This window comes from Mesitornis unicolor, unplaced genomic scaffold (assembly GCF_000695765.1).
Source record: "Mesitornis unicolor isolate BGI_N332 unplaced genomic scaffold, ASM69576v1 scaffold35860, whole genome shotgun sequence".
Classification (NCBI taxonomy): domain Eukaryota; kingdom Metazoa; phylum Chordata; class Aves; order Mesitornithiformes; family Mesitornithidae; genus Mesitornis; species Mesitornis unicolor.
This window is the reverse complement of record NW_010158249.1, coordinates 43,244-69,324: the sequence shown is the minus strand read 5'-3', so window position 1 is coordinate 69,324 and position 26,081 is coordinate 43,244. Positions and strand designations below refer to the sequence as shown.

Sequence of the window (26,081 nt, the reverse complement as noted above, 5' to 3'; positions counted from 1 at the left end):
TTGGATGGGCGTGGTGGAGAGGGCACCAGCTTACGGAGATGATGGATAAGGGACCAGTCTGTGCGGTGCTGGAGTAAGGACCAGTCCTCAGGGTGGGAGAGATTGAGCAGAGACCAGCTGTGTGGGGGTGATGGAGCAGAGTGGGAGAGCTCAACCCACTCATCTGTTGTCAGGGGCTTCGTGATCATCCCTTCCCGGTCGCCTCCAGGGTGGGTATTTACCTGCAGGTGCCCTGAATGGCAGGGGCTAAAGCAGCCCCACAGTCTGGGGAGACGAGCAATGCCCTCCCCACCCCATAAACCCCATCACAGGAGTTACCCACCCCATAAACCCCGTTGAGGGCTGCTTGGAAACTTAGGGGATGAGAAAAACAAGTGTGGAGAGGAGGGTTTGCATTAACTTGGAGAACTCGCTACAGCAGTGAGGGAAAACAAATCAAATAGTTGTACTAATGTGGGGTGCACTCGTAGTGCCCAAATTGCACAAAGTCTTTTTGTTTGGGACCAGGCGGCGTTGTCTGCTGTGTCACATCAAAACAAACACCTGGCTGTGATTGCAGTGATGTTTGTCATTGTTCCATTTTTATATTCTGTTGGGTTCCACAGGCAAGAAGTGCTTAAAGGTCAGTAGCCTTGTCCAGAAACATCCAGCACTGGGCTGTAGGTTACTAGGCTAGAGGAATTGTTGCTCTGCAATGAGCTGACACTATCTATATAATAAAGGCAACGAAAAGCTTCTGAAGCATCCTCCCCATCAAACAGGCTGCTCTGATCCCCTTGCTTTCCTCCCATCTTCTTTCCCAGCTTCTGTTCTTTCTTCTCTCCCCTCACCTATCTGCTAGATCTGTCCGCTAGAACTTGCGGTGCCCTTATTGAAAATCTATTCTGTTTTGTTAGTTACTTGTTCTGTTTTTCACTCTGGTTCATTAGGGATTCCCAGTGTTGTTTGTTGGGGTTTTTTTCTCCTCTCTTTTCTGTACATTGTATGGAAATTGGATGTTTGCTGGCTGCTTATCTCCAAGCCCTGGCATCTGAGTTTGTTGCTGTAGTTCCTCCAAGGAAGTGCTGCCAAGCAGTGCAGCAGCGGAGACAGCAACAGGGTCAGATGAGTTCTGTAGAAATAGCAAGCAGCTTGTTTCGTACAGCGTTTCAGAAATTGTAGTGCACAAGGTTAACTAGCAAAGGAGAGGAGCACTCTGCACCCCAGGGAGTGAAGGATGGGTCCTGCAATCCGGTGCCCTCTGGTATGCCTTAGTCCCAGGCTGTTTTTTCGTAGGTAAATTCCCACATCAGCTGTGCTTCTGATAGAGGAATGCACAGAGCAAAGGTGGAACCCTGCTATATTAAGAAGTAATCATGAAGTAGGGCAAACTGACCCTTTCTCTTGCTTACCCACTCCCACCCACTTCTTTTCCCCATTGCATCTCTGAAGTGGTTTGGGTTTGATGAGCTCCTTCCTCCCAAACACTCTTCACTTTACACCCTAAAGCTGTTAGCAGAGGAACCTGGCACAAAGAGCATTCATCCCCATGTGCTGCTGTGGTACCAGTGATGGCCAACACGATGCTCTGACCTGGCTGAAGCATCTTTCTGGGGAGATGTGGAAAAGCCGAATGCCTGATCCACAGCAGTTCAGGGGAGGATAAAGGGTTTTCAACTTTGAGGGCCACATGGTAGCAACATCTTTTGCAAACAGGTCCTAGAAGGGGACTGTGTGACAGCAAAAGTGCACAAGAGTATAAAGAAAGAGACCCTCCCAAAGTTTGCCAGGAGCTCTCAGTGTGTCCAGGAGGGAACAGCTCCTCTACATGAGAGGTTTGGGAGGTCATGGATTTTTGTGCAGCTCTTCCCCAGGTCAGGAATATTTGGCTGATGGATCATGTGGCTGAGCATGCCCCCTCACCTCTTTGGCTAGCCCAGCCCAAGCATTACAGAAGCAAAGAGACAGCCAGGTGTCCCCTGGCAGGCTTACAGCACTGAGCAGAGCTGGGAAATGCAGGCAGGTGCATTTCCTTTTCTTCTTTTTTCTTTGGCATTGAAACACTCTCTAATTATTTGTGAGGAGCGAACAGCTTGCCCACTTTTACACATACCCTGCCCCCTGCCTGTGATTTGGATTGTCTTTGGAAGAATATGCCTCATACGGGTGGGAGCAGGGGGGAACATATTTCTCTCACCTACGAATACTGAGAAATCACAGAAAGAAAGAACAAAACGTTCATTAGGTTCAAAGTAAGAACATATTATTACAGGCTAAAGGACGAAAAAAGCAAAAATCCTGCTGTTTCCCTGGACAATAAGTTCCCAGCATCACAGGTGAAGGAGCCGAGGGCGGCTGGAGCTGCTCTGCCTGCCAGAGGTTTCAGAGAGAGATGTTTGCTCCTTTAACAGTCCCGTCTTGCTCCTCCAGATATTCTGATACCACCTCCGGCAGACAGGAGATTCTGAAACAAAGAGATGTCAGGGCAAGGATGAAAATTCAGCAGTTTCTTCCTCCCGACGCTGTGTTGCTCTCATTAGCCCATTCCTCCCACCCTGCAGCCACCCCGTGCACAGGTTTTCATCCCTGTCGGTACATATACGTATCACCCATACGTGCATTGCTTGGATCGTGTGCTTGGCGGTGCTGTGGGATGACAGGGGTCGGGCAGGCACACTAGTCCTGCTCACCTTGCCTCGCTTCTGGTGCTGCCATGGTGAAGTATTGCTGTTGTGAATGGTCCTGGCACTTTGTTTCCGAACAAGCACCTGGTTCCGGGCTGCTGAACTTTTCCTGCAGCACGGTGACGCCGCCGTTTCCCTCCATCGCTCTTGCTCCGGCTCTTTGTTTCCCTGGAAGGAAACAAAAGACACATTCACGTCCGTCTTGGGGAACATAAATGCAATTGCAGCCATTTCTTCATCCACGCCAGGATAGGGGAACAGACCAGACCTCTCGCCACAGAGGAAGACAAAGGACTCGGCGTCAACTGGAATAATTATTCCCGGTGATGAGGAGGAAAATTCTGCTTCTTGGTGGCGGTTTAAAGGGACTCTTTTGTTATTCTGCGTCTGCTGTATCTGTTCTGCAGGGGTCCAGCTGTGTCCTGATTGTCTGTAGAGGGAGCTGGTGACCCACTGCCACCAGGTGACTTCTCAAATTAGCGTGTGAGCCATCTTAGCGAGCACTTGACACTTGGTAATGGGTTGGACTTAATATGAGTCAACCTTTTCTCTGCTAGTCTGGACCATATGCCTTTCCATCCTGATTACAAGAGGAATTACATTCTGCTCCTTTTACACAATGAATTGGAGTATCTAATATTGCTGCCCTGCCTGGAAGCTTGTCAGTAAATTGCCACTTTTCCCTCATGTGCCCTTTTCTAATGCTTGTTTTTTTGAATGCCAAGAGAGAGATTGCCACAAAGATATTTTGTGTCCTTTATGGTGGCTGATGTGCTTCCTCTGAGTGGTCTGTAGTGTGCTGTAGTCGTGACAGTTCTTGTCAAGGTTGGTCCATGGTCTATAAATGTTCTGCTTAGGTCTTTTAGGCTGTGATTTACTGCATCTGACCCAGAGTCAGTCTAAGACTTGCTCTCCACCAGAAAGTTTTGTTGAAAAAAGTACTGTATTGTACCAGGATACACTTTTATGCACTCACACAGTGGGATGCACTTGAGCCAACAGTTACCTGGGTTGGTCTGGAGTAGTAACACCTTCCTGCAGGACAGAAGACCACAGCCACCCTGTAACTATTCATGTCAACGGAGAGACCTTTGTACTTGTTGGGTATGTGATGCCTCAGGCTGGAAATAAGAGTAACGTTGAAGCACTGATTTGAGTAAGGAAATACTCAGTGTAGGCTTTGATGGCAACTCTTCTGACAATAGCTTGAGCTCAAGCAGCCAATTTCAGGTTGGCTGCAGAGCTCCCCTTCCACCCCATAAAGCAGTCCTTATCTCGTACAGCCCTAAAGACGTATGCAAAACCCCTGTGCTCCTGCCTCGAGCAGGCTGAAGGAGGTGAATCTCCATAGCTTGTTTCCTTCAGCTGAGCTCCAAGGGAATGGTGGGAGCAGTGGTGCCTGCAGGGAATTTGTCCAGCAGGAGGGCTGGGAGCAGCAGGATGCGAAGCACGGAGTAATCCATTGGAACAAAAAGAAAACCCAGCTCTGTGAACTTAACCAGTCCCTCTAAGGACTTTCCAGTACAGCTGGTGAAAACTTACTCTTTGGTCCAGTCCTCATAGTCAGCAGCTTGTAAGACCCCTAAGGAGGGAATTTTGGAGCTTGCCAGTGGGGAGGGCAGTAGCTGTGGTAGGAGGAGGCGCTTCGTCAGCCACCACTTCTTGGGTGCAGAGTTGCTCAAGCCATGGCCAGTCCCACCCGCAGAGCAACAAAGAGAGCGAAGCAGTTCTGGCAAGTGCTTCATGTTTCCCTTTTGCCCAGGTGGGCTTTTTGTTTCCCATTTCTAACCCCACAAATGTGCTATTCCAGTCTGAAAAGCGAAGGAAACCTTTTTTCTCCCTGCAGAGAGCAAGGAGTTGCAAATGTTGGTTCATCTGGCGAAGGCTTGTTGAGCAGCTAACGGCAAGGTTAAGCGACTCAGCCCTCAGCACTACGGTGCTTGCTCCTCCGTGCTGTGCTGTGCTCATGGGCAGGGAGCAAAGCCGTGGGACCTCAGCCAGCAGTGACACAGCAGATCCCACTGCTGCCAGGGCCCCTCCTGGCCTCTCCTGGACATGGAGAAAGGGTCAAGGGTTTTTTCTTCTATTCTCTGCAGCAACCATGGTTATTCTGCTTCAACATCTGTTCATCGGTGCCTACTTGCTTGGCAGATGCGCTTTTGATCTTCCAGGAAAACATTGAACAGGAGCTCCTTTATTTTTTCTTGGGCTACAGGCATCTTGGTTTTTCATCTCTGAGACCAGCACTACTTAAATACATCTACAGGCAAGGTTGCTATAAAAAACAGTTGTTCCAAAGCCAGACTTCTAATTACTTTCATCATTTGTTTTCCCTGGGCCTGGGTCATCCTCAGCAGCAAGAAATAACCACAAACTACAATATTAGAAAATAATTATTTTGCCATTTCTCTGGTTTCCCTCCCCAGTTGTTTCTGAAGACAAGGGAGTTCCCTGACACAGTAAATTCACTGTGGGAGCAGAGTTTAAGGTGTCCTTCAGCAAATACCACAGCAGAGCAGGCTGAGGTCTGCAGTTCTGCCCCTTGCAATGCAACAGGAAAAAAAAGAAGAAAAAAGAAAAAGAAAAAAAAAGGAGAATCTTTATAGCTCCTTTTCTTTGTGTTCCCACTGTAAATCTAAACAACTTGTCTTGGCTGAGCAGCAGCCTTGGTGGTGGTGGTGGCCCTGGGAGATGCATCCTTAGTGGCAGCGCTGGCTCCGGTCGGGAAGCAAAAGGGCTGATCCAGGGAGATAGGCACAGTGCTTCTAATCCTGATGGAGTAGCAGTGATAGTGCGAGGCGAGAGGGCAGACTGGGAGCAGGAAGATGTGCCGGGAGAGCAGCACACGGTAAAGGTGCCCAGTGTGCGGGTGGTGGGACCAAAATGATCCTCTCGAAGCTGCAGGTGATGCCACAGCACAAATGCCGTGTCCTGCCATCAGGTAGGCCCATTAACCAGCCCAGGGAGGATCATCACTCTTGAAGGTGACACTGTAAGGCAGAAACACCATCAGCTTCAAGGATGCTCCCCTTTGCCAGCAGCTTCATCGCCCTGATCCCACTAACTCTGCTGGCCCCGCTATTGACCCTTCTGAGTTTCTTGTTTGCACGGCATTTGATTCATTGAGCTGGCTGCTCATGCACTGGGGTCAGCTCTTTCCAAATTTAAGCACTGGACTCTTCTTACTGCTACTGCAAATGAAGTCGTTGTTATTGCATACAGAAATCTACCAGGAATATCACAAACACACAAAAAAGCCCCAGTCTGGCCATCTGCATGCTGAGCACACCATCCAGTGCTCTTCATGGGCAGGGCTGCTTTTAAAAGCACACATTGTCATGGTCACAACACAGTTTTGAAGTGCTCTCTCAAGGCCTCCCGCAGTCAAACAGCATCGCCATGGGCTCCAGGTGTCACCCGTGCATCTGGCAGCTCCGAAACATAGGAGGGTTCTCCCACCATGACCCATCACCTCCCAGCCCAGGCTTTGCCAGCATCCTCAGGGATGTAATCCAGCTCTCAGCCTGTGGCTACAACAGGGGATGTGATTTCCCTGTGAAGGTTAAGCACTGTCATAAGGCATCTCCAGTGCTTTTTCAGACACCCAGAAGCACACTCGACTGCCAACCAGCAGCTGCTCAGTTGGTAATTAAGCTTCTTCTTACTCCTGCCTGGATTTCCATGGTGTAGCTTTATGAGCCAGGTGAGGAGAGAGCAGGCTGAGCTCTGAAACCACTCTTGGCTTTTCAATATTTGGTGTGTGAACATCATCATATGGCGACCAAGTCCCTGCAAAGGTCCTGGGACTGTTCCCTTGCTGGTGAGTGCCTATGGTGGGCACATAGCTCAGGCAGTTCCTGGTTGCGGGGTGCCGATCCAGGCACTCCCAGCCCTCTTTGTGTAGGCACCAGATGTTATTTTGAGGATGATCATACAGGAGAAGCACCCCAGGAGAATATCACTGTGGTCCTCAACATCCACATCAACACTGAAAGAAGAAACCAGACGAGAACTTGAATATCCCAAGAGACTGCACAGAGCAGTGGGAAAAGTAGGCGAGAGATGGGTGTGAGAGGATGAGCCCAAGGACCCACAGCCCCTCAGACACAGTGTCTTTTCATATTGCACCATTCCCATTTCCCAAGCTATGTGGCATCCAAGATGCTGCAGGAGCCACTGGGATTTCTGTCTTTTGGGATGCAAATGCTCATGGTGACAGGATCTGCTGCAGGATTGATGCGCTGCTGTTTGCGCTCCCTGATAGCTCTGCTCTGTTGGCTGAAAAAATTATCTCAGGAAAAATGTGTAGTGTAGACATGTTTTTTAAGCAGCAAGTAGCTGTGAGCTTTTGTCTCAGCTCCATTCTAGGTCTTTTCTGGACTTTTGTGGATTTTTCCTTCTCTCTTCCAGAAGGGAAAAACTAAATACACAAACACACACACTCCCCAGTCCCAGGCCCCTCACTGGTTCCTTTTTGCCTGCTTGAATGTCTTTTTCTTTGCTGGCTGTTTCATTAACACAGCAGAAGAAACTGAACCGATGCCAGGAATAAACTTCTGATGGAAGACCTGAGATGAAGGCAGGCATAAGGTCCTGCCAGTACGCAGAATGAGGAGAGGTGAAGTGTGTGACATTTGAGCCCTGCGAGCTCGTGAGTGCTTTGTCTTTAGAGCAGCGATAAAACAAGAGCATCACGGGGTGACTGAGTCAGGCCATGCTGACGTTATGGTGGATTCATATTGCTGTGAGACCTGACACTCTACAGATGTGAGAGAGACTTTTCTGTCTCAGAAAAGGAGCACACTGGCTTGGGGACAGAGCCTGAAAGTCCTGGAGCGTGGCACCATCATGGGCAGCAAACCCATCGGGCTGCCTCAATCATTCTCCTGCCTCTTACAGGTCCTGCAGGGCAGGTGGCTCAAGGCAGGGACAGGGGTTTTACACAGTGAATTTACAGGGGTTGTGGTGCTCTGGTTACCCCAGTGATCCCCCAGCAGCGTCCTGGTGCCAGGCTGCCACAAGCATCCCTCCCGTCGCCTCGTGTCCTTTAGCTGTCAGAGCCGCGCCGCTCCTGCTGATTCTTCACCAGTTTTGTCACATAAGCGTTTCAGCCTAATTGGTTTATTCCCTATTAAGCAATAGGTGTCTCTGTTTTGCAAACTCAAGTGTCTTGATTCCTGCGTCCTCAGCGTACGCTTGCAATGGTGACACACAGTGATTTGCAGCCAGGCAGAAGTGTCGGCACCAGACTCTGCTCTCATTTGCACGGGAGCTGATGCGGAGCCACGGTTACCATCTGACAGGTAGGGATGCTGAGCGCCTCCAGCCTTCCCATCTTCTTGTGGTCCCCAGGAGCAAGCCTGCAGCTGCATCAGGACCCCAGCAGGACAACGTGATTTTTACCTGAAAGCACACTCTCCCAAATGCAGTTGTGTGACTTGATAGAAAGAATGAAACTTGGAGCAGTAAAAAATAGCGCCTGATATTTAGGAAGTTTTTGACACTCAGGCTGCCAAGCTGTGACAATATGAACAAGTGAGATTTTAAACACATCGAAGTGCGATTTCAAATGTCTCATCAAGATGTATTGCAGGATCTTTCATTCTAGCAGATAAATGCTTTGGAAATGTCTTCCAAATTAATCCCTACAGAAGAAACCTTGCTCGCTAGGAAAGCACGGATATGCAGGGCTACCTATCGGCCACCGCTTCCCTTAATCGCAATCTGCTCCATGCCCCAGGATGAAAAGCCTGCATAGCAGCCAGTGAAATGTCACAGGGAACGATCTGTGAGTGTCGATATCCTGGCTCCTCCCGGTGCATTCCAAGATGTGACGTGAGAAGGCGAGATGAGGAACAAGCCTGCGAGAAAAGCGTTGCTGGATGGGGATAGACCGGTGTTAGGGAGAGTGCACAGTGTTGTGGTTGAGTGCTTTATCTCCAGGTTCAAACATGCATCTCTGATCCCATCACTTCTCATCTGGCTTTGGCTTTGGCTTTTGCAGGTTGGTTTATGTGTGGGGCTAACCAGCAATGAAGCCTTTCCTCTCTGCATTTGTCTCTCCTGTGATAGCATTTTATGGTTATGGGTGGGCTTTGACCTAAACCCCACATAAACCACCTGAGTGTCTAGTGGGAAGCCCATAAGGGGACTTTCCAATGAATGTGGCCTTTTTACATCTTTTCAGCAAGACCCTGATGTGCAGATGGAAAGCCAGGATACGGTCCCCAAGGGATCGCAGTTGGCAGTCTCTGGGCTTGCTTCCTGCTCAGTTTGGGCTCCTAGGACACCTTTGCTTCTCCACCCTGAAGGACAGACTGGGCAGGTTGGCACTTGAAAGCCAATTAGTTCTTTCTCACAGATAACTTGGAAATGTTAGTTGGCAGTTTTCCCTCAAAAGCTCTGGAGTTGTGTTTGCTGTTCTGCTGGTCTCAACACAAACCTTGAATTTCAGGGAAGAGGAGGAAGGGTTGACACCCATATCCTGATCCACATTTCCCAGTCCTGGCCTGAGTGAATCCTGCCCCATCTTTGAGGACTCAAGGAGCACGTGGCTTTGATTAATGACTGCACTGAACATCAGCAAGAGCAAGTCTATTAGGTTTGGGAGGTGGGAGGCGATCTATATGTTTGTATTTCATTTCCAGTGGCTGGGCAGTGTATCCCTTTCCCCAAAACTGTTAGTTGCCTTGGCTGGGTCCGTCTGGCCATGAAGCAGCATCCTGGATGTCTGTGAGCATCCTGCTCCATGTCCCCTCTTCACCCAGCTGCCTTGGGGACAGCCCTTGGGTTGGGAGGGCAGGAATGTTGAGAGGGTGGTCCTTGGCCAGACCTGGTATCACACTCATGTGCTCTTCAGATAGAAACTAGCAATTCTGCTCTTGAGGACATCAGAGCAATCCTTAAAAAGCAAAGTAAATCTAAGTGGTTGGTTGGTTTTTTATTAATAGATACAGACTGCTGTATGGGTACAGCCTGCAGCCATTTTAGACCAATGGCTGGATGTGCTTTTCAGGCCAGAGACCTTTGCAGATCGATTCCCGTGGTCCTCTGGGTGACGTGTACTACCCTCTCACCCAGCAAGAGCTGTACTGGCTCTCAGCAAGTAAAGAGCAGCATTTTCAAGAGGATAGGTCTGCTGTAGCCCACAGTGCCTGCTCCTGTCCTGGCTTGTGGGACTGTCATTTTTTGGTGTTACGGGCCAAGTCGCTTCACCTTCAGTGTCCCAGCTGTAAAACAAGGATCGTAAAATGCACCTAACAAAAAAAAGAAGGTCGTGAAAACTTAATTAGTAGGTGTTAATCATTTGAACCCTTCAATTAAAAATTATGGCACTCTGAACTCTCTTTCTGAGGAATTCAGATGGATAAATTCTGCTTAACAATCCCCCAAGGGATTATTATCTCTGTTTTATATGGAGGAAGGTGAAGAGGAGGACTTGGGTTGCCCAAGGTCAGGAAGTGGCAGAGGTTTTGTTCCGCCAGGAATGAGCTTCACAAATGGCTAAATGGGCGATTGGGTACGGCTGAAATTTCTAGCTAGCTCATGCTTCTTGTGCCCACTTCCCATGTGGATCGTCTGCCACAGATGCTGGGGGGAAGCAGGGCTTGGATGTGGGCATGGTAAAATATCCATGGAAAGCACATTTTTGAATTTGTAAGCCTGAGAAGATGGATGTGTAAAGCCTGCTCTTCGAGATCCGCTCGCCCAAAGAGGCTGTGTGACCTACTTGTTCAGTCAAAGCAGCTTTGATTTCACGTATCGAAATGGCTCGAAGCAAGACCGAACCGCACCTAGCAACAATTAAGAGAATCATTTAAGAAGTGGGAAACGATGAAAAGGGAAGTAAAAACCCTAAACAGCCCATTCATCGTGGGTGAATAGAAAAGGCTTTGCATACCTGATTTGTCAGAAATTATTCATCCAAGAATATTTGGACCTGAACCATAAGACAATTTTTCTTTTTTATCCTCTGATATATGAATCAGTGTCACTTTACATCTGAGCACGGAATGTTTTGACCTATATAATATTTTAGATAGGGGAAATTCAGCTTGAAAATCTCAAAGCAAAAATGAGAAAGGATGCCATAAGCCAGTAATATGGCATTAGCACATATAGACGCAACTTATCACTGGAAAACATCCCAACAGAAGTCAGAAGAAGAGCGTTTTGTAAATAATAGGATTAGGAAGCAGGTTGGTACTTTGTGGAGCTGGCAATACAATCAAACTGATAACAACTAGATTAATAAGGCAATTCAATCTAAACACAGTGTAGCACTAGAAAGCTTTTCAAAATCAATGCCTATCTGTGCAATTTTAATCGAGGTTGGTCTTTGCCTTCTGAAGCCAAGAGATTTGAAACTTGAGGTCAGCACTGTGTAATAAAATGGGCTGATTTTTTAATTTGTTTTGTTGGTTTTTTTTAATGTGTGCCTCTTAATTAGTGCTTGCCATTCCTTAATGTCTTCCTCTTCCCAGGAGGGGGAAGTGAAGCAGTGCAGTGATATTGGCTTTCTTGGGTTGGTAAAGAAGTATGGCAGACCTCGGAAAATACCACTGGTTAAACTTGGTTAAACTGTGGGTTATGGGTGTTTTGAGCAGCTGGTTTGCCCGGCTGGTACCCACCAGTGGGCTGAGCTGAGCAGGATGGCTGGACAGGACGATACACCCCATGGTGCCATATTTACAGGGCACATTGACTTTGACTGTACAAAGGGAGATTGTAGGGAAGACGTCCAAAAGTTGCAGTGTAGGACACAAAAGGCCAGAAGGCTGATGGTTTTGAAGCCACAGGAGCATGTTAGGGTTCACTAAACCAGCTGAGACCTTCAGCCAAATATCATGTCCCAGCTTCAGGCAATCTCCATGGCTCAGAGAGAGAAACCGAGCCTGGTAGATGGAGCAGTGTCTTTGCCAGCACCTCAGGTGTCCACCGAGAGCATCCTGGCTGCTGCTGGACAGCAGAGCAGTGAGCCCAGTGCCATGAGCAGGTCATGGGAAGATGGCTTATCGAGCCCTGCTCTCTCCTCCACCGATGGAGTGCCCCCTCCATGTTCATATATGACAGCAGAACACTGTGCTCTGTTTGTGTGACAATGTTTTGAAAATTCTCGCTTTTCACAGGGTGTGAGGGGAAAAGAGTAACCCCTGAAACTGCCTTTGAAGGGTGCTCAGCAGGGAAACCAGGCAGCCAATCTCCTTCCGCACCACCTCTGCACATGAGGTGTTGGGAGATGTGCTCTCCACTTGTCTTCCTCACATCCAGCATCTTCAGCCCCAATGCCTGCCTTAGTTTCATGAGGAGACATGCACAGACCTGTCACTGAGGGCATGTAAAGCTAGATTGGATAAATGCATTTGAATGGTGCGTTGTGATGCTTTGGATCAGTCCTGCCATAGCCACAAACATGGATGAGGTGGGAACTAACAAGTCTTCTCCACTTCCTAATTTCTGTGATATTTTTTATTTCCCTTTCACAGAGATTGTGAACCAGCTCTTATTCAGGGAGCAGCATTTCTTTTTCTAAGCCCTTAATCCAGTCCCTATCTGTCTTACAGCAAGTGTGAAGGAGTGTGAATCCCATTTGGAAGGCTCCTTCAGAGGAGATGTCTCTGAAAGGATGCGTGGTTTGCACACTAATCCAGGCTGCTCCCACACCCTGCAGTGAACCCCATTAAAGCAGAGCCTTGTTAAATGCCAGTAGGCTCCAGGAATAAGCTCGTCCTGCTGTTCCCTTGATGCACCAAAAAATGACACAGCTCGCCGGCTCTCAGGTTGTCAAAGGAGGAAGGCGAGTGTGGGAGCAGAAATGGCTGTGATTTGGCCATAAATGGTCTCTGACACAAGGGAGGAAAGGGACAACCACCGCGGCACTTCCAAGGGTTTGATGTTATGCAGCACTGTGGGCTGTGCTCAGCCTAACAAAGGGATTTACATCGCATCCCGCAAGTCTGAAAAGCTTTTTTGATGGCACCAAACGTTCACGCACTCTGTCTCTTTTTCATTTACATCTAATGCATTTGGGATTTTTTTCAGGACTGGTAGAAATACGTGCTCCTGAGATACAGTTCCATTAAGGTATATATTTCCAGGTATTTCTGCTGCAAGAGAATTCGGTTCTCTTTATGAGCTTGTTCATTTGGATGTCAGTGCAATGGAGACAATAAAGCAGAGCAATGAGCACGTGGCAGTTAAAATGTGTCTGACTGGGACCCCAGCTCCCACTGAGCACCACAGAGTGGGTGCCTGGTTCTTTGTGACCCCTTTGAAAATAGCAAGCTAATGCAAAAAGAGGCTCTGCAGCCCATTAGCTGCGGACCAGTACTTGTATTCATTTATTTTTCAGTGAGGATTCACAGGTCATATGAGGGGCATTGATTTCTGAAGGGGCTTGACCTGTTCTCCATTACAGCATCATATAGGTGCTGGAAAATTTGGCTGCCCATTCCCACAGGTCTTGCTCGGGTGGGTCTGGCACCCATCCTTGTGCAGTGGTGTCAGGCCATGGCAGTGACAAGGCTGTCACTTCAGGTCTCAGCTCCAGCATGCAACTGTCTGTGGTGAGTTGGCCTTGTAGCTTCAGCCAGATTACACCAGAGGTGGGGACAAGGGGCTTCGGGGCACCCATGGGTTGCGAGGGGGCTGGAATGGGGTTGTGGGTCTGGCCTGGGTCACTGGGAGCCATGAGACGATGAGATGAGGATGAGGTCTCCATGAGTCACCTAGGATGTTGATGGATAAAATGGAGATGTTGGGAAGTCTTAGCTGAAAGCCCAAGATGAAGACAGTGGTGGGAATCCTGTCCGGATCATTCAGCTCAATGTCTGCTGGAAAAGGACAGGAGAAGTCCCTTGGCAACCTGGCAATGGAGGAGACCTTCTCTATGCACTGCTAACACCTGACTCGTAAGAAAAAGTAGAGGTGTATTTAATGCAACCTGTAGACTGCATGCTGCTTTGATGACAGCGACCAGATGTCTTTGATGGCTGGTTAGATCACGCAGGTATTATTAATTGGGTTGGTTAGGAGCTTTTTTGCCAGAATGATTTTGCGGTCGCAGTAGGGCAGTGGTGACGAAGGATGTGAAAAGCCCTTGACAGGCATCAGGACATCTCCCTTCTGGATGGGGACAGATGCAGATGGCATAGCAGCATCTCCGTTCGGAGCCCTTCGGAGCAGGATCTCTTGACTGTTGAACAATGCTTGGCGAAGAGGAGCTGGGGTTATAAATAATGCATTTCCTTTGTCTTGCAGGAGTTCTGGAGGCAGAGGTACAATCAGATCAGCTGTGAACAGCTTACATAGCAAATCTAATAGGTTTGTAAATTAGATTTTGTGTTCATTTGTTTTTGCTGTAAGGCAGCTATTAATCTGCTTCTCCTCTTCGCTGGATAGTACTGTTCTTATTTAGCAAATGTATCTGTTTCTTTTCACTTCTGCTTTGCATTTTCTTAATCGTTTCTCCCCCTCCTTCCCCCAGCTCAGTGCAATAATCATTTGCAAATAACCAAGGATCTGCAAGTTGCGGTGATTGAGAGAATGAGGAAGAGAGAGTTACTTATTGTGAAAATAAGTCAGTGATAGAGTTGCCATTTTACTATGTGCTATTAAAAGAGCGATCGCTGCCTTTGACATCAGAACTTCATTCGGCTTTATCGTAATGCACTTCAGTAACGTCGCTCCATTGCAGAGTCATTTCATGGCATCACAGCTTCATTCAGTGTCTCTCTGTGTTATTTTTACCATAATTTCATGTTAGCCCAGTATCACCAAGTGGCGCGGTTGCCAAGCGTAGTGACACCACCAAGGCTGATATCATTCTGTGATGATGTCATCACAAGTGATCAAAACACAGGACATGGACAAAGCCAAAAAAAATCATAGTTATCCCCAATTATTTCTTCACCCTATCCCCTTTGTGATTTTTGACACCTTTTAAGTAAGCTGTGCAAGACACGAGGCGGTGTAGCAAAATGCAAGATGCAAACCAATCCAGCAGCCTCGAGTGGCAGCCTCTGGAGAGGCGCTGTGCAAACCCGCACAAGGGCACTGGCAGCCAGCATTTATAAACACATTTTCTTGCCTTTCTGAAACATTACATAGCGTGAGCCACAGCATCTCCTCGGGAGCTCCTTCCCTGGGCTGGAGATGTGCTCCCAGGAGCTGGATGTTGTCCGTGAGCCTGGGCCTCCAGCTCTGCCCCATCTCTCTCCTCCCTCCTTGGACTTTACATGGTTTTTATAAATGTATTTATTTACAAACCGTTTCCCAGCTGGAAAAAGCCCTTTGCACCGGAGAGGGAGATTCCCTTTAGCTGATAGTGAGCACTTTGGCTGTGTGTTTTTCAGAGCGCTCTGAAGTGTGAAGGTTTTTTCAGGGCCACAGATGCATGCACAGCTTCTTGATGAGATGCTTGGGTATTCTCTTTGGAGGGTGGCTGGCTGGAATCAAATATTCAGAGGCTCCCTTAATTCATGCCATTTGATGTAAATGGCACTGAAGTGCTGGGGCTGATTTGCTTCTTAGAGTAGGGATTAAAAGCTGGGGTCTCCCAGTGATCATCTCCAAAACTGCAGCATCTGGCTGTTGCCTGTCACCCTGCTCATTCTTGGGTCTGGAGCAGGCGATACAGATGCTGAAATCCTCTTCTTACAAGGGAAAAAGTTATCAGCGAGCCAACCTCCCCCTGGTCAGTACGGGATGCCCATAGCCCAGTCTCACAAGCATCCAGCTAAATTATTTTTGAGTGAAGGGAAGTTTGCACTTCTCTGACAAGGATTTTAACCTGCTGACTCCTCTTTGGGCTGCTCCTGCCCAACCTCAGCTGCCCATGTAAATGTCATGGTGAATTTTGGGGGCTCCCCAGGCTGTCTTTGTCTGCGAGTGTGCGTCTGTCTTTGCACGCCCCGTGTTGTGGTGTGCATGTCTGTCTGCAGCTGAATGTGTGTGACTGTGTTTGCTGCGGAGCTGTGCCTGCCTGCGAGTCTGTGCCTGTGTAAGCGAGCTGGTATTTAAGGATTTGTGTCTGTCTGCCCAAGTGTAGCAGAATACAAACAGGCTTTCAGTTCTTGTTTAGCTAATAACTACAATTTTGCTTTTCTGATCAAGTTTGAATTCCAGCAGCCAGAGCCGAAGACAGTGATTAGAAGTGCCATTGGGATGCTCCTAACAGATCCTGTCTTTCTCCCTCTCCCCGTCTTTCTTTTCTCTAGAGCTGAAGTAGTAATAAATGACTCTTCGTCTCCAGCTGTTGTTGACAGAAGTAATGAAAGCATTAAGCACAACATTAAACCAGCCTCATCCAAATGGAGACACAACCAGACACTCTCTTTGAAGATCAGGTACTGGTAATTACCTATAGGACAAGAGACAGATTTGGTCCTCTCCAGTGCAAGCTGGCAAATTGCCTCTGTATATCATCTAAAGAAGTCGAGAAAGAAATAAAAGACTTATCTCCTGCTGAGCTAGGCTTCATATCTATAAGCGATCGCTTGGAAATGAATTCCCAGCTGAACCAGCTGGCCTCACGATGACAAAACGAGGAGCTCTTGAGCCCTCCCATTTTCCAGGCCAAGTGGGATTCCTGTGTGCTGGTGGTGGGTCATGGAGGGGGGAAGAAGACCCTCTCCCCAAGGTAAATGCAGGAACTAGTGGTGGGCTGGCCATGCTATCCTGCCTAGGGAAGAGATGGGTGGAGAAGGAGCGGACGTTACAGTGGAGATATCTATTTGTAAGCTGTTCCTGGACAGCATCATTCAGGCTGGCCACAGAGCGAGGGCAGCCAGGAGGCAAGAGTTCCTCTTATGTTTGACCCAAATTATCTCTCTACCTCACCTGGTGGGGCTGTTTTCTTCCCTGTCCTCAGGAAACAGATCTTGAAGTTTCTGGATGCGGAGAAGGACATTTCAGTGCTGAAGGGGACGCTGAAGCCAGGGGATGTCATCCACTACGTCTTTGACAGGGACAGCACCATGAACGTCTCGCAGAACCTGTACGAGCTGCTGCCCCGCACCTCGCCCCTCAAGGGCAAGCAGTTCCCCACCTGCGCCATCGTGGGCAACTCGGGGGTCCTGCTCAGCAGCGGCTGCGGCCCCGAGATCGACGCGCACAGCTTTGTGATAAGGTAGGGGCTGGCACCCTGCTGCTCGATGGGGCTGGGGGGTGCCAGGGAGATTCACAATGGGGCTGGAGTCCTCATCCACGTGGTGCAGCGCAGCCTTGCAGCCCCTTGTGCAAGCATAGAGCTCACCTGTGCAAATGTTCTGCTGCCAACTCTTCTGCCCACCACCAAGTGCTCCTTGCAAATGTACCCCATGTGTTCTCATGGTGCATTATTAACCCCTCCCAGGCCACCATTAACCCCCAGCACCCCTCCTGTTTTCCCCACATACTTTCCCTCTTGCAGATAAATCCTGTCCTGAACTCTCTTAATAGACACAAGCTCCATTCTTCTCCAAATCTCCTTGTCTTTTCTGACACTCCCCTGTGACCACTCCATCCCTTCGCACTGCCTCATGGACCTGTGGTGACAGATCCTGACCCCCGCTAGGCCACACACCAAATTTGCTACAGAAGATGCTTGAAGTGGAGAGGAGGAGCACGCCTGCCCTCCCATCCCTGACACCCATGAGCGGAGGGACTGTAGGAGCCCGCTGATGATTTATGTACGTGCAGACATTTGCTTTCTGGCGAGTCTATTATAAAGACAGCCCAATCCATCAGCGGCTCACAGAGGCGGTCCCCGGCATGACGTGGGGACAAGGATAATGTCACCTCTGCCCCCCGCTCAAGCCTGGCTGCTCCAGCCTGCCTGGCTGCTGCCGGCTCTGTCCTGTCTGTGCTGTTATTGCCTGCATCCTTAAGTGTAAGCAGAGCGAGCAAAGGGAAAAATGGCTTATTGCAGTTCTGGCAAAGTTTAGGGAAGGGCTTTGATGTCAGGCAGCAAAGTTCCAGGAGAAAAACTCCAAAGGACTGGAATTTTGAGCGACTTCTCCCCAGCCATGTATGCTGGTACAGGCCTGGCGTGGACCTGCTCTTCCCACCATGGGTTATCTGGGACGCCACTTGAACTTGCACCTTCTTGAAGAAGGTTTGCTCCATCCAGGCAGCCTTTCCAGCAGGACTGGCAATGACCGGCGGTGGGTTCTGTGTCCAGGGATACAGCTTTGCTCTTCAGATCCAGTGTTTATTTTCAGCAATATTACTCCTGCAACAAGTGGATCAGAATGGCCCCACGTGCCAGTAGCTGGCTTTTCGTTACACCATTCCCTTCATTTCCCAATCTGTAAAGTAGAGAAGACAGTACTAATGGCTCATTATCAAGGCAGATGGTTAGGATGCAATTCCTGCTCGTTAAATACTGTAACTTCACTGTAAAACACTGCAGGAGAGCACACAGTGTGTGAACACACGGGCACCCTCTGGCTTTTCCCATGCTGAGGGAGCATCTCTCTGCATCCCCCCATCAGCTGGTCCATGCTGACAGTAACCCAGCACCACATGCATGGCACGGCCGTGGCTTAATGGCTGTGGATACCCCTCGAGGATCTGTAGGAAACCACCATATAACAAGGGTGATTTCTTGGCAGTTCATCCCACAGCCTTTGTCCCTGGCACAGTGGAGGAGCTCATGGCATGGGAGCCATCACAGAGCTCCCAGGGGAGTGTGTGTGCCCTGATCCACATGCACAGCCTTAGAGGAGTCAGCAGCTAATGCCACAGAAAGAGATGGGTTTTGACAGTCACAGCTTCCAGACAGCCAAACCCCATGGAGATCATGTCCTGGCACCCACCTCCCACTGGTGTCATTGCCGGTGCCACCAGGTCTGCTGTGAGCAGAGACTCACCAGGAGGAGGGAAGGGACTTGGGATAATATTACCCCAGCAAGGCTGGAATTAAGAGGCGAGCAATTTTCTTGCGTGGGAAAGGCCATTTCATTTCAAATCTGCCGTGGCAGCAAAGACGGGAGGTTTATTGCTACGCGTTATTTTTGAGCAACACCAGAAGAGACAGCGATCTGTACAAACCCACCCACCAGACACCAAAGTTATGTCTGTTATTAGCATTGCCCAGAGGAATAAGCATGCACATGCCAGCATGTTGAGGAATGATGACCTGATATTAAGATGGCTCATCGTTACCAGGTCAGAGCCTCTCTAATTATTATGGAGATTCATTCTCCCTCCTCCTCCTCTTCCTCCCAAAAGCAACGGTGAACAGGCACATCTGTCACTGGCCCTGACTTTTGGCATCAAACATCCTTTGCGTTCATTGCTGCCCTCTCATGTCCATTGCAAAGCGCTGTTGGGTGTTTCCCCTCGCAGGTGCAATCTGGCCCCGGTCCAGGAGTACTCGCAGGACGTGGGCATGAAGACGGACCTGGTGACTATGAACCCCTCGGTCATCCAACGGGCCTTCGAGGACCTGGTGAATGAGACTTGGAGGGAGAAGCTGCTCCAACGCCTCCACAGCCTCAACGGCAGCATCCTCTGGATCCCGGCGTTCATGGCCAAGGGGGGCAAGGAGCGGGTGGAGTGGGTGAATGAGCTCATCCTGAAGCATCACATCAACGTCAGGACTGCCTACCCCTCGCTGCGCCTGCTGCACGCTGTCCGAGGGTGAGAGCCTTTCTGGTGTGCTCGGAGACAGGATTTTAGGAGCTTCCTGAGCTGGAGAGCGAGCAATGGGTTTGTGCTGGAGGCAATGGCATGAGCTGTTTCTTTCTGCAGACCGTGAGGAGGACCCCACAGGCAGTGGCTGGTCCCTAGATGAGAACTGGAGACCACCCCACAAGCAGGGACTCCCCACTTTTTGAGCATGAGGGCTTTTAGCTGTGCAAAAGCAAGCCTAAGTCTTCCAGTGCTTGCCTGGGTGCCACCATGATGATTCCCTAACCTACGATTAGGGCTTTCCTTGGAGAAATGTGCATGTCCTGAGCTACTGATGAGGTTTGTCACTTTGTGCGTGATGACACATGCAAGCCCAGCACAGCTCCTCAGGTCAGGATGCTGATGGCAGCCTGGATGGGCTTGGTGGTGACAGAGGCGCAGGGGCTGTTCATGAGTAGCCTGGCTGCTCCTGTAAGGGTGCTAATTACACTGCTTATCTTAAAGGACCAGCCAAGGCAGCAAGGGGACTTGCATGGTCTGGTCCTGCTGATCAGATAAACAGGGCCAGGTGGTGGTGAGTGGACTTACTGAGAGGGAAGGAAGGGGCCTTCCTGCTCTCACCTTGCAACTTCAGGTGTGTGGAAGACACAGGTGTGGTGGGGATGGGGAGGTTTTAAAAGAAAGAGACCCTCAGGGGTGAGACTTCTTTGTAAATGACCTGGAAATGGGTAGGCTCTTTCTCTATTGCTCTGTGGAGAGTCATGATTATTTAGGCGTTTAGGGAGTCTGGGCAGGTGGTGGCTTATGCTGGAGATGGCTTAGTGGCAGCAGTTGTCCTTTCTGTTTCTGACTAGACTTTGTTGATCTCCTGGGATGGGAATTTGCTTATGTAGCTGAGGCTTGCACCTCTAAGCGTCAGCATTAATGTTCCTTGGTGGCTTTGAGCACTTCTTGGAGCTCTTCTGGTCAGTTGGTCCATGGTGGGTGTTGGTTTGTCCCAGCTCAGGTTATGTGTCAGTGCAAGGGTGGGCATGGGACAGATTTTGGGGTAATTTCCTACAGGAGCATGCCTCGGGGGGTGGGAAGGGAAGCTCCACAGGCAGCCTGGGTGGGCTGGGAGCAGTGGAGACTGGTGCATCGCAGGCAGCAGTAACGGGTGAGGAGAACCAAGTCTGCCCCAAGTGCTGGTGTTGGAGGCTTCCCTGGGTCCTGGAGGCATCTGACAGGAAAAGCTGGCTTTGAGATAAAGGGAAGGAAATGGTAACACAACTCACAGAAAGAGAGGGGGAGAAGAAGGAAAAAAAACCCCACAACCCAAATTCTGAGCTATTTCTAGCCGTAATTGACTTACTTTCGTCTGTCAAAATAGAATTAAGCTCCTGTAATAAGCCCTTTAAATCAACAGGCTGCTAATCCTGTGCTGGCAACCATTCCCAGTGCCAGAAACTTCCCGTAGGAAGCTTTGCAGAGGGATTTTCAAGGGCTGGGCATCGCTTTCCTGCAGGAGAGGAGGAGGGTGCATGGATAAGTTCCACTGCTGAGCCTATCTTCCAATTTGTGGCATCTTCCTGGCCCTCCTGTGCTGCAGCCCTGCAGTCCAGCCATGGTGGCTGGCACTGCATGTCCCACAGAGCAGTGTTGGAGCCACCACCATGGCTGGCAGGTCCTGCCTGGCTGGAGGGGATGCAGGGATTCTGGGACAAGTCCAGAGGTTCAGTGCTGTCTGTCAGTGCATGGAGTAGTATCTTCCTTTGCATGTGTTAGTGTTCCCATGGGTTTTAATGGGGTCCTGCGCAAGAAACATGGGTTTGGGCTTCTGAAAACCTACTGGGGCTCAGGGGGATGTAACCAGTCAGACTAACAAGCAAAGTGGTCACTGTTGGTGGATGTCTGGCGTGGATGTGGTGCCAGCACGTGGTGGGACAGTGACAGTGACTGATGCTGATGACAGGCTCCAAGCGCCTGGTCTGCGCTACAGTTGAGACCTGGATCCTGTCCTTTGGGGTGGTCACTGTGCTGTGGGACGTGGCTGCACAGAGGCAGCACTAATTCAATTATAACTGCAGAAGCCAGCACTAATCCTCGTCAGGGGTTGCCCTCTAAGCCAAAGGAGCTGCTGCCTGACCTGCCCTCCTGCTCTCACACTTATCAGCGGGAAAACAAGGATGCCTACTAATTAACAATTAGTGTAATTAAAACTGCAGCCCCCTCAAAGCCAGAGTTGACGGGAGCGTTTCAACACCTACTCAGTGTGTTGTGACCTGGCCAAGGAGGTGTGCAGAGGAACTACCCTCGACTGGGGGTGCTGTCCTGGGGGAAGGGTAGAGTCAATATTAACCCTTTCCTCCATGCAACCCCCTCAGGTTTGGGTTTGGATGGATTTAAGGGTAATTCAGACAGTACTGAACCCGCCGCAGCTGGAGGGTTGGTGGTGATGGTGCTGATGCTCTTGGTGCTATATAGGAAGTCTCTCAGGTACCTATAGGGTTGTCTTGACCATCTGCTAAGGGTAATTGATATGATGTAGTTTGGGATGAAGAAGGAGTCATTATGCAGGTAAACTGACCAGAATCACTAGGAGTGTACTTATCCATCTTCTGTGATACTGTCTAATTCCTATGATCAACCTATATTTCTGCTTATGAGCTCCTTGCTGTTAAAGGAATATAGTCTCCAATGACTTCCTCAGTCTCTCCAGCTCTTTCTGCAGAACATGCTGGTTTGTAGCATTGCACTTTTCTTTGACAGGTCTTAGATTTGTGAAACAGATAAATGCTCTGCAGTGTGCAGCAGAGAACTGAAAATTCACAAAGCCCCCCAGAACATCCCTCTGTGCTGTGCTGGGCTGCAGCTGCAGAGATGTCCTGTCCCGTCCTTTCCTTTGCTGGTAAAAGCTACCCTTTATAATCTATGGTGAGTTTATTTGGAACTCACAAAGAAATAGGGGAAGTCTTTCAGCCAGGACACTCTTTTATATATTTTATTTTTTCAAGGAATAGCATTTTCTACAAAGACTAACGTTATCTCAGCCAACTTCCATTCAGCTACAAAAGCTTTGCCTTTTTTTGTCTTCCTTCACTTCCAGTGAAATTCATTTGTGAATTCTTGACTCCTCCTTGAACTGCAGTATTTATTGTCCTGCTCTGCTTTCGCCTGGACCAGAATGCAATTTAATGGCAATTGAGCATTTTTTCCTGTAATTTTCAGTGCATTTGGGGCATTTGTAGAATGTGCGTTGCTGAGATAAGTGAAAAGCATTTGGTTTTGTTGTCCTTAACAGCATCATTTGAGACATCACCTTCCTAGCTGTGAAGGTGCCTTAAATGTTTGCTGATAGCTTTTTGTGTTGATGACTCTGGATGATCTGTGCAGTAGGACAGAGGCTCTTCTTGCACAGTGAAACTCCCCATCTCCTTGCTAGGAGCCATCGTGGATGGAGGAGCTCAGAAGGAAGCGGATTCGCTACCTAAGGCGGAGGAGCAGAGCTGTGCTGTGGCAAGGAGCCAGCTTATGGAGATGGGGATGGTGCCATGCGTTTCAGGAGTGCGTGACTCACTTCGAAGCGATTCCATGAAATGTCTCCTGAGCAATTCATCTGGCGAGCGCCGTGCTCGTCTCCTGGCTGGGAAGCAAGTGAGCCCCTTATAAGTCATCTGTTAGTGTCTCCAAGAAGCCTTGTAATCCCTATTGCCAAGCAGCTTTTGTTGGAGAAAGAACATGAAATGCAAGAAGCAAGGGAAAATAATTGTCTGGAGGTTTGACTGTCACTCCTTATGGGGAATTCATGGACACGTTTCAGTTTGCCTTGTGTAATCTAGTCCAGCATTTCTCACTGTGTCCATCATGAGGGTCTCTTGGCAGTAACCAATTCTAGTCCCGTAAGATTTTGTTAAGAGCTCCTTGAAAGAAAACAAGAAAATAAAAAATCAATAAATCTTCCGGCTCCTTGGATAGGTCTCTCGTTAGGTTTAACATCCAAATAGCTGTGACAGTTTGTGTGGGCTCTTCACACCAACAGTTGCCTTGCTCAGGGTCTGCAGCTTGCACAGTGCAGCTCTGCCACGTGCAGAAGTGCAGCCTGGTGGGGAGTAAGGTGGATTTGTCTTTGCCTCAGAGGTCTCCCTGGCTCCTCACACCCAAACAATGTCTCAGCCTTTGCTGATTTTTCAGGTCAGTGCTGCTCAGCCGCTGCTTTTCCCATCCATCAGCCATGGTGGAAACTTTCCCCTGGTCCCTCCTCATGTTGTGTCCTGATGATGCTGCATCCTTTCCAACCATCTTGCCTTGCTTGTAGCCATGTAGGACACACGTGTGCAGGTTATTCCCCAAACCTGTTGCTTTGATCACATCACCCAGTTCTTCTGCATTCCTCCGTGGGCTTCTCTTTTCTCTGACACATCAAACCGAAGCTGTTGTTTTTCCTTTTCACACCCTCCCAGCTCATCTTTTCTCACTCTCTGTCTCAAGATCGGTTCTGCTCTTGATTAACCAGTGGCACCCAGTTGTGGGGTTACTAAACAAGCTTCTTCATGCTGCTTCCCATATGGTCCTTAAGCTCACAGAAGATATTCTGAAATATCTGCCCCTGGGGACTCGTGCCTTACAGCCCTTCCTCTCTGGTCCCACAGGTGGTTTAAGGACAGTGGTCCTTAAATGGTGAGGGATGGAGATGACCAAAGTCTGTAATGGAAAAAAATAGTCATTCACAATTGAATGTGACTGGGGTAAGATGTGGGGGACTGTGAATGTCCCATAAAACCACGTATGGGTTAGATCAGTGGATATCCCACAAATAAATCCAATTATTCTCGCCCCTTCTGCACTTGAACAAATGAGGCAGGTTGTATCCCAGCTGTGGTGTGTCTGCACTGGGACCCCAAGACAGTTAATTTGTTCTGGTTAATTGGGAAGAAAATTTAGTCTTTTCTTTGCCAAAGAAGAGGAGAGGCATAGAAAAGAAAGGGGAAAGAAATAGGATAATCCTCTTCCCAGTTACTTTCCTCTTCTGTCTGTTCAGAAATGGTTTAACTTCTGGGTGTTGTGTTGATTTGCTTGTGTCAAGTCACTAAAGCCAGACCCAAGCCATGCAGTACAGATGTAGTCTGGATAGAGAGACTTGATTTGGTGTTTGGACTGGATGCATGGACAGAAAAAGGTTGGGAGAAGCTGGATGGGGGATAGCAGCTGCTCCCTGGGCTCCGGCACTTCATCTCCATCCTCCCGGCACCGGCAGGTCCTGTCCTCCCCTGCCCCGGCAGGGGTGTGGGCGCTGTTGGGACACTCATCCTGATTATCTGTAGCTGGTTTTTCATCAGTATTAATGAGAGCAGGATGTGTCTGGCAGATTGATAATGTGCTTCTGACAGTCAAGGACTAGCACCTCCACAACAGCTTGTGTTTTCATTACACTTTTGTGAATAAGCTGTTTTACAAGGGTCTGAAATTGCATTATTTCAGCTATTTTGATTTGTATCACTAAATAATGCAGCTGATACTGCTGAAACTTCATTTCTTCATTGACCTGGGGGTTTTTTATTCATTTCATCAGGGCGATGGATTTTCTGTTCATTTTGTCCTGCAGATTAACCCTCACCTGGCAGGTACAAGTTACCTTGGGGTTTTCTCCGACATCAGGAGGTGATGAGTAAGCACAGAGCAGGACCTTGCTCTCACTAGTAATCCTCAAACACTGCCTCAGGAGAGGAGTTTTGCACCCAGCGTTTCAGCCCAAATTCAGTGACCCTGGAGGAGGATGAGTGCTGTCAGTATGGTGGGGTGTGTGCTCCAGAACCACCTACCAGCGAGGATGAGACTCTCTGGGCTGCCTCTGTCTGTGGCTACCATCAAGTATTAGTTCAAATAGGTGCTAGGACTGGTGTCTAGGCTGCATCCTTACAAGAGATGGCCTTGAAGATCTGATGGCATTTTCCATCTGTCACTATCATGATCCGAAGCGTGAGCTGTCTCAGACAATTTTTGCCTGACAGCATCACGTTCCCATTCGTAGCTGCATCCTGCTCAGGCACCAGCCTATCTCTGTAGCTGCTTACGCCCCTGAGGGTTTATTTACAGCAACGACACAGCACCGGCTTTTGAAGGAGGTCCAGGCAGTGAGAGCAGCTCCGAGAAAGGAAATGCTGGGTTTCAGGACTGCTCTTTGCTCTTCTCTTTTAATTGCTGTCCCTTTCCATAAAATGTGGCAGTTAATAGTTATGGTGATTGGTGTAGCCAATTTGAAAAATAATTACTGCCTGCTTCAAGATTATCTTTCCTCCTAATTAAAATCCCGGACCTCACATATTAAAGGTGTGCTGTTGACACAGCATCCCATGTGCACCCAGACAACCTCATTTGGACTTAGAGAATTAATTAGGTTTTATTTCTATCCCCAGCTGTTCTCTTCTGCACCAGGAATGTGGCCTCTGTCTCTGTTGGCCACTGGTGGGAGAAATAAGAAGGAGATCTTCCTGCATGGCTCCTGCATTCCTGCCATTGAAAAGTATTCCCTAGACCGCACAGGAGGATTTCCCACCTTCACTGTGCAGGAAACAAATTGCAAGTGCTGTGGCATGGCCTATGTTATGGTTTGGGTGTTATATATTATGTAGTTATCTGTGTGGGTGGGCTGGGACAGCCTGGAGTCCGTCACCTGCTCCCAAAGCTACAGCAGTGGAGATTTATGATGCTGTTAGGTGCAAGGTTTGCCATCCTTCTTGTTTTCCCAATACCATGCCTGCAATAGAAGACAATGTGGGTAAAAGAGCCAGGTTTTTTATTTTTGTTACAGTAATATTAATGTAATTT

General features: G+C 48.9%; 1 protein-coding gene across 1 annotated transcript in view; it reads left to right on the top strand.

The window, feature by feature from the left end:
* The first annotated feature begins 11,201 nt into the window (after positions 1-11,201).
* ST8SIA2 (ST8 alpha-N-acetyl-neuraminide alpha-2,8-sialyltransferase 2) overlaps positions 11,202-26,081 on the top strand; it is a 17,620-nt gene continuing 2,740 nt past the window's right edge. Inside the window, exons 1-5 of the mRNA XM_010182960.1 lie at positions 11,202-11,236; positions 13,920-13,985; positions 15,881-16,009; positions 16,534-16,791; positions 18,993-19,286. Of these exons, the coding sequence (XP_010181262.1) occupies positions 11,202-11,236; positions 13,920-13,985; positions 15,881-16,009; positions 16,534-16,791; positions 18,993-19,286 (782 nt within the window). The remainder of the gene's footprint in view (positions 11,237-13,919; positions 13,986-15,880; positions 16,010-16,533; positions 16,792-18,992; positions 19,287-26,081) is intronic.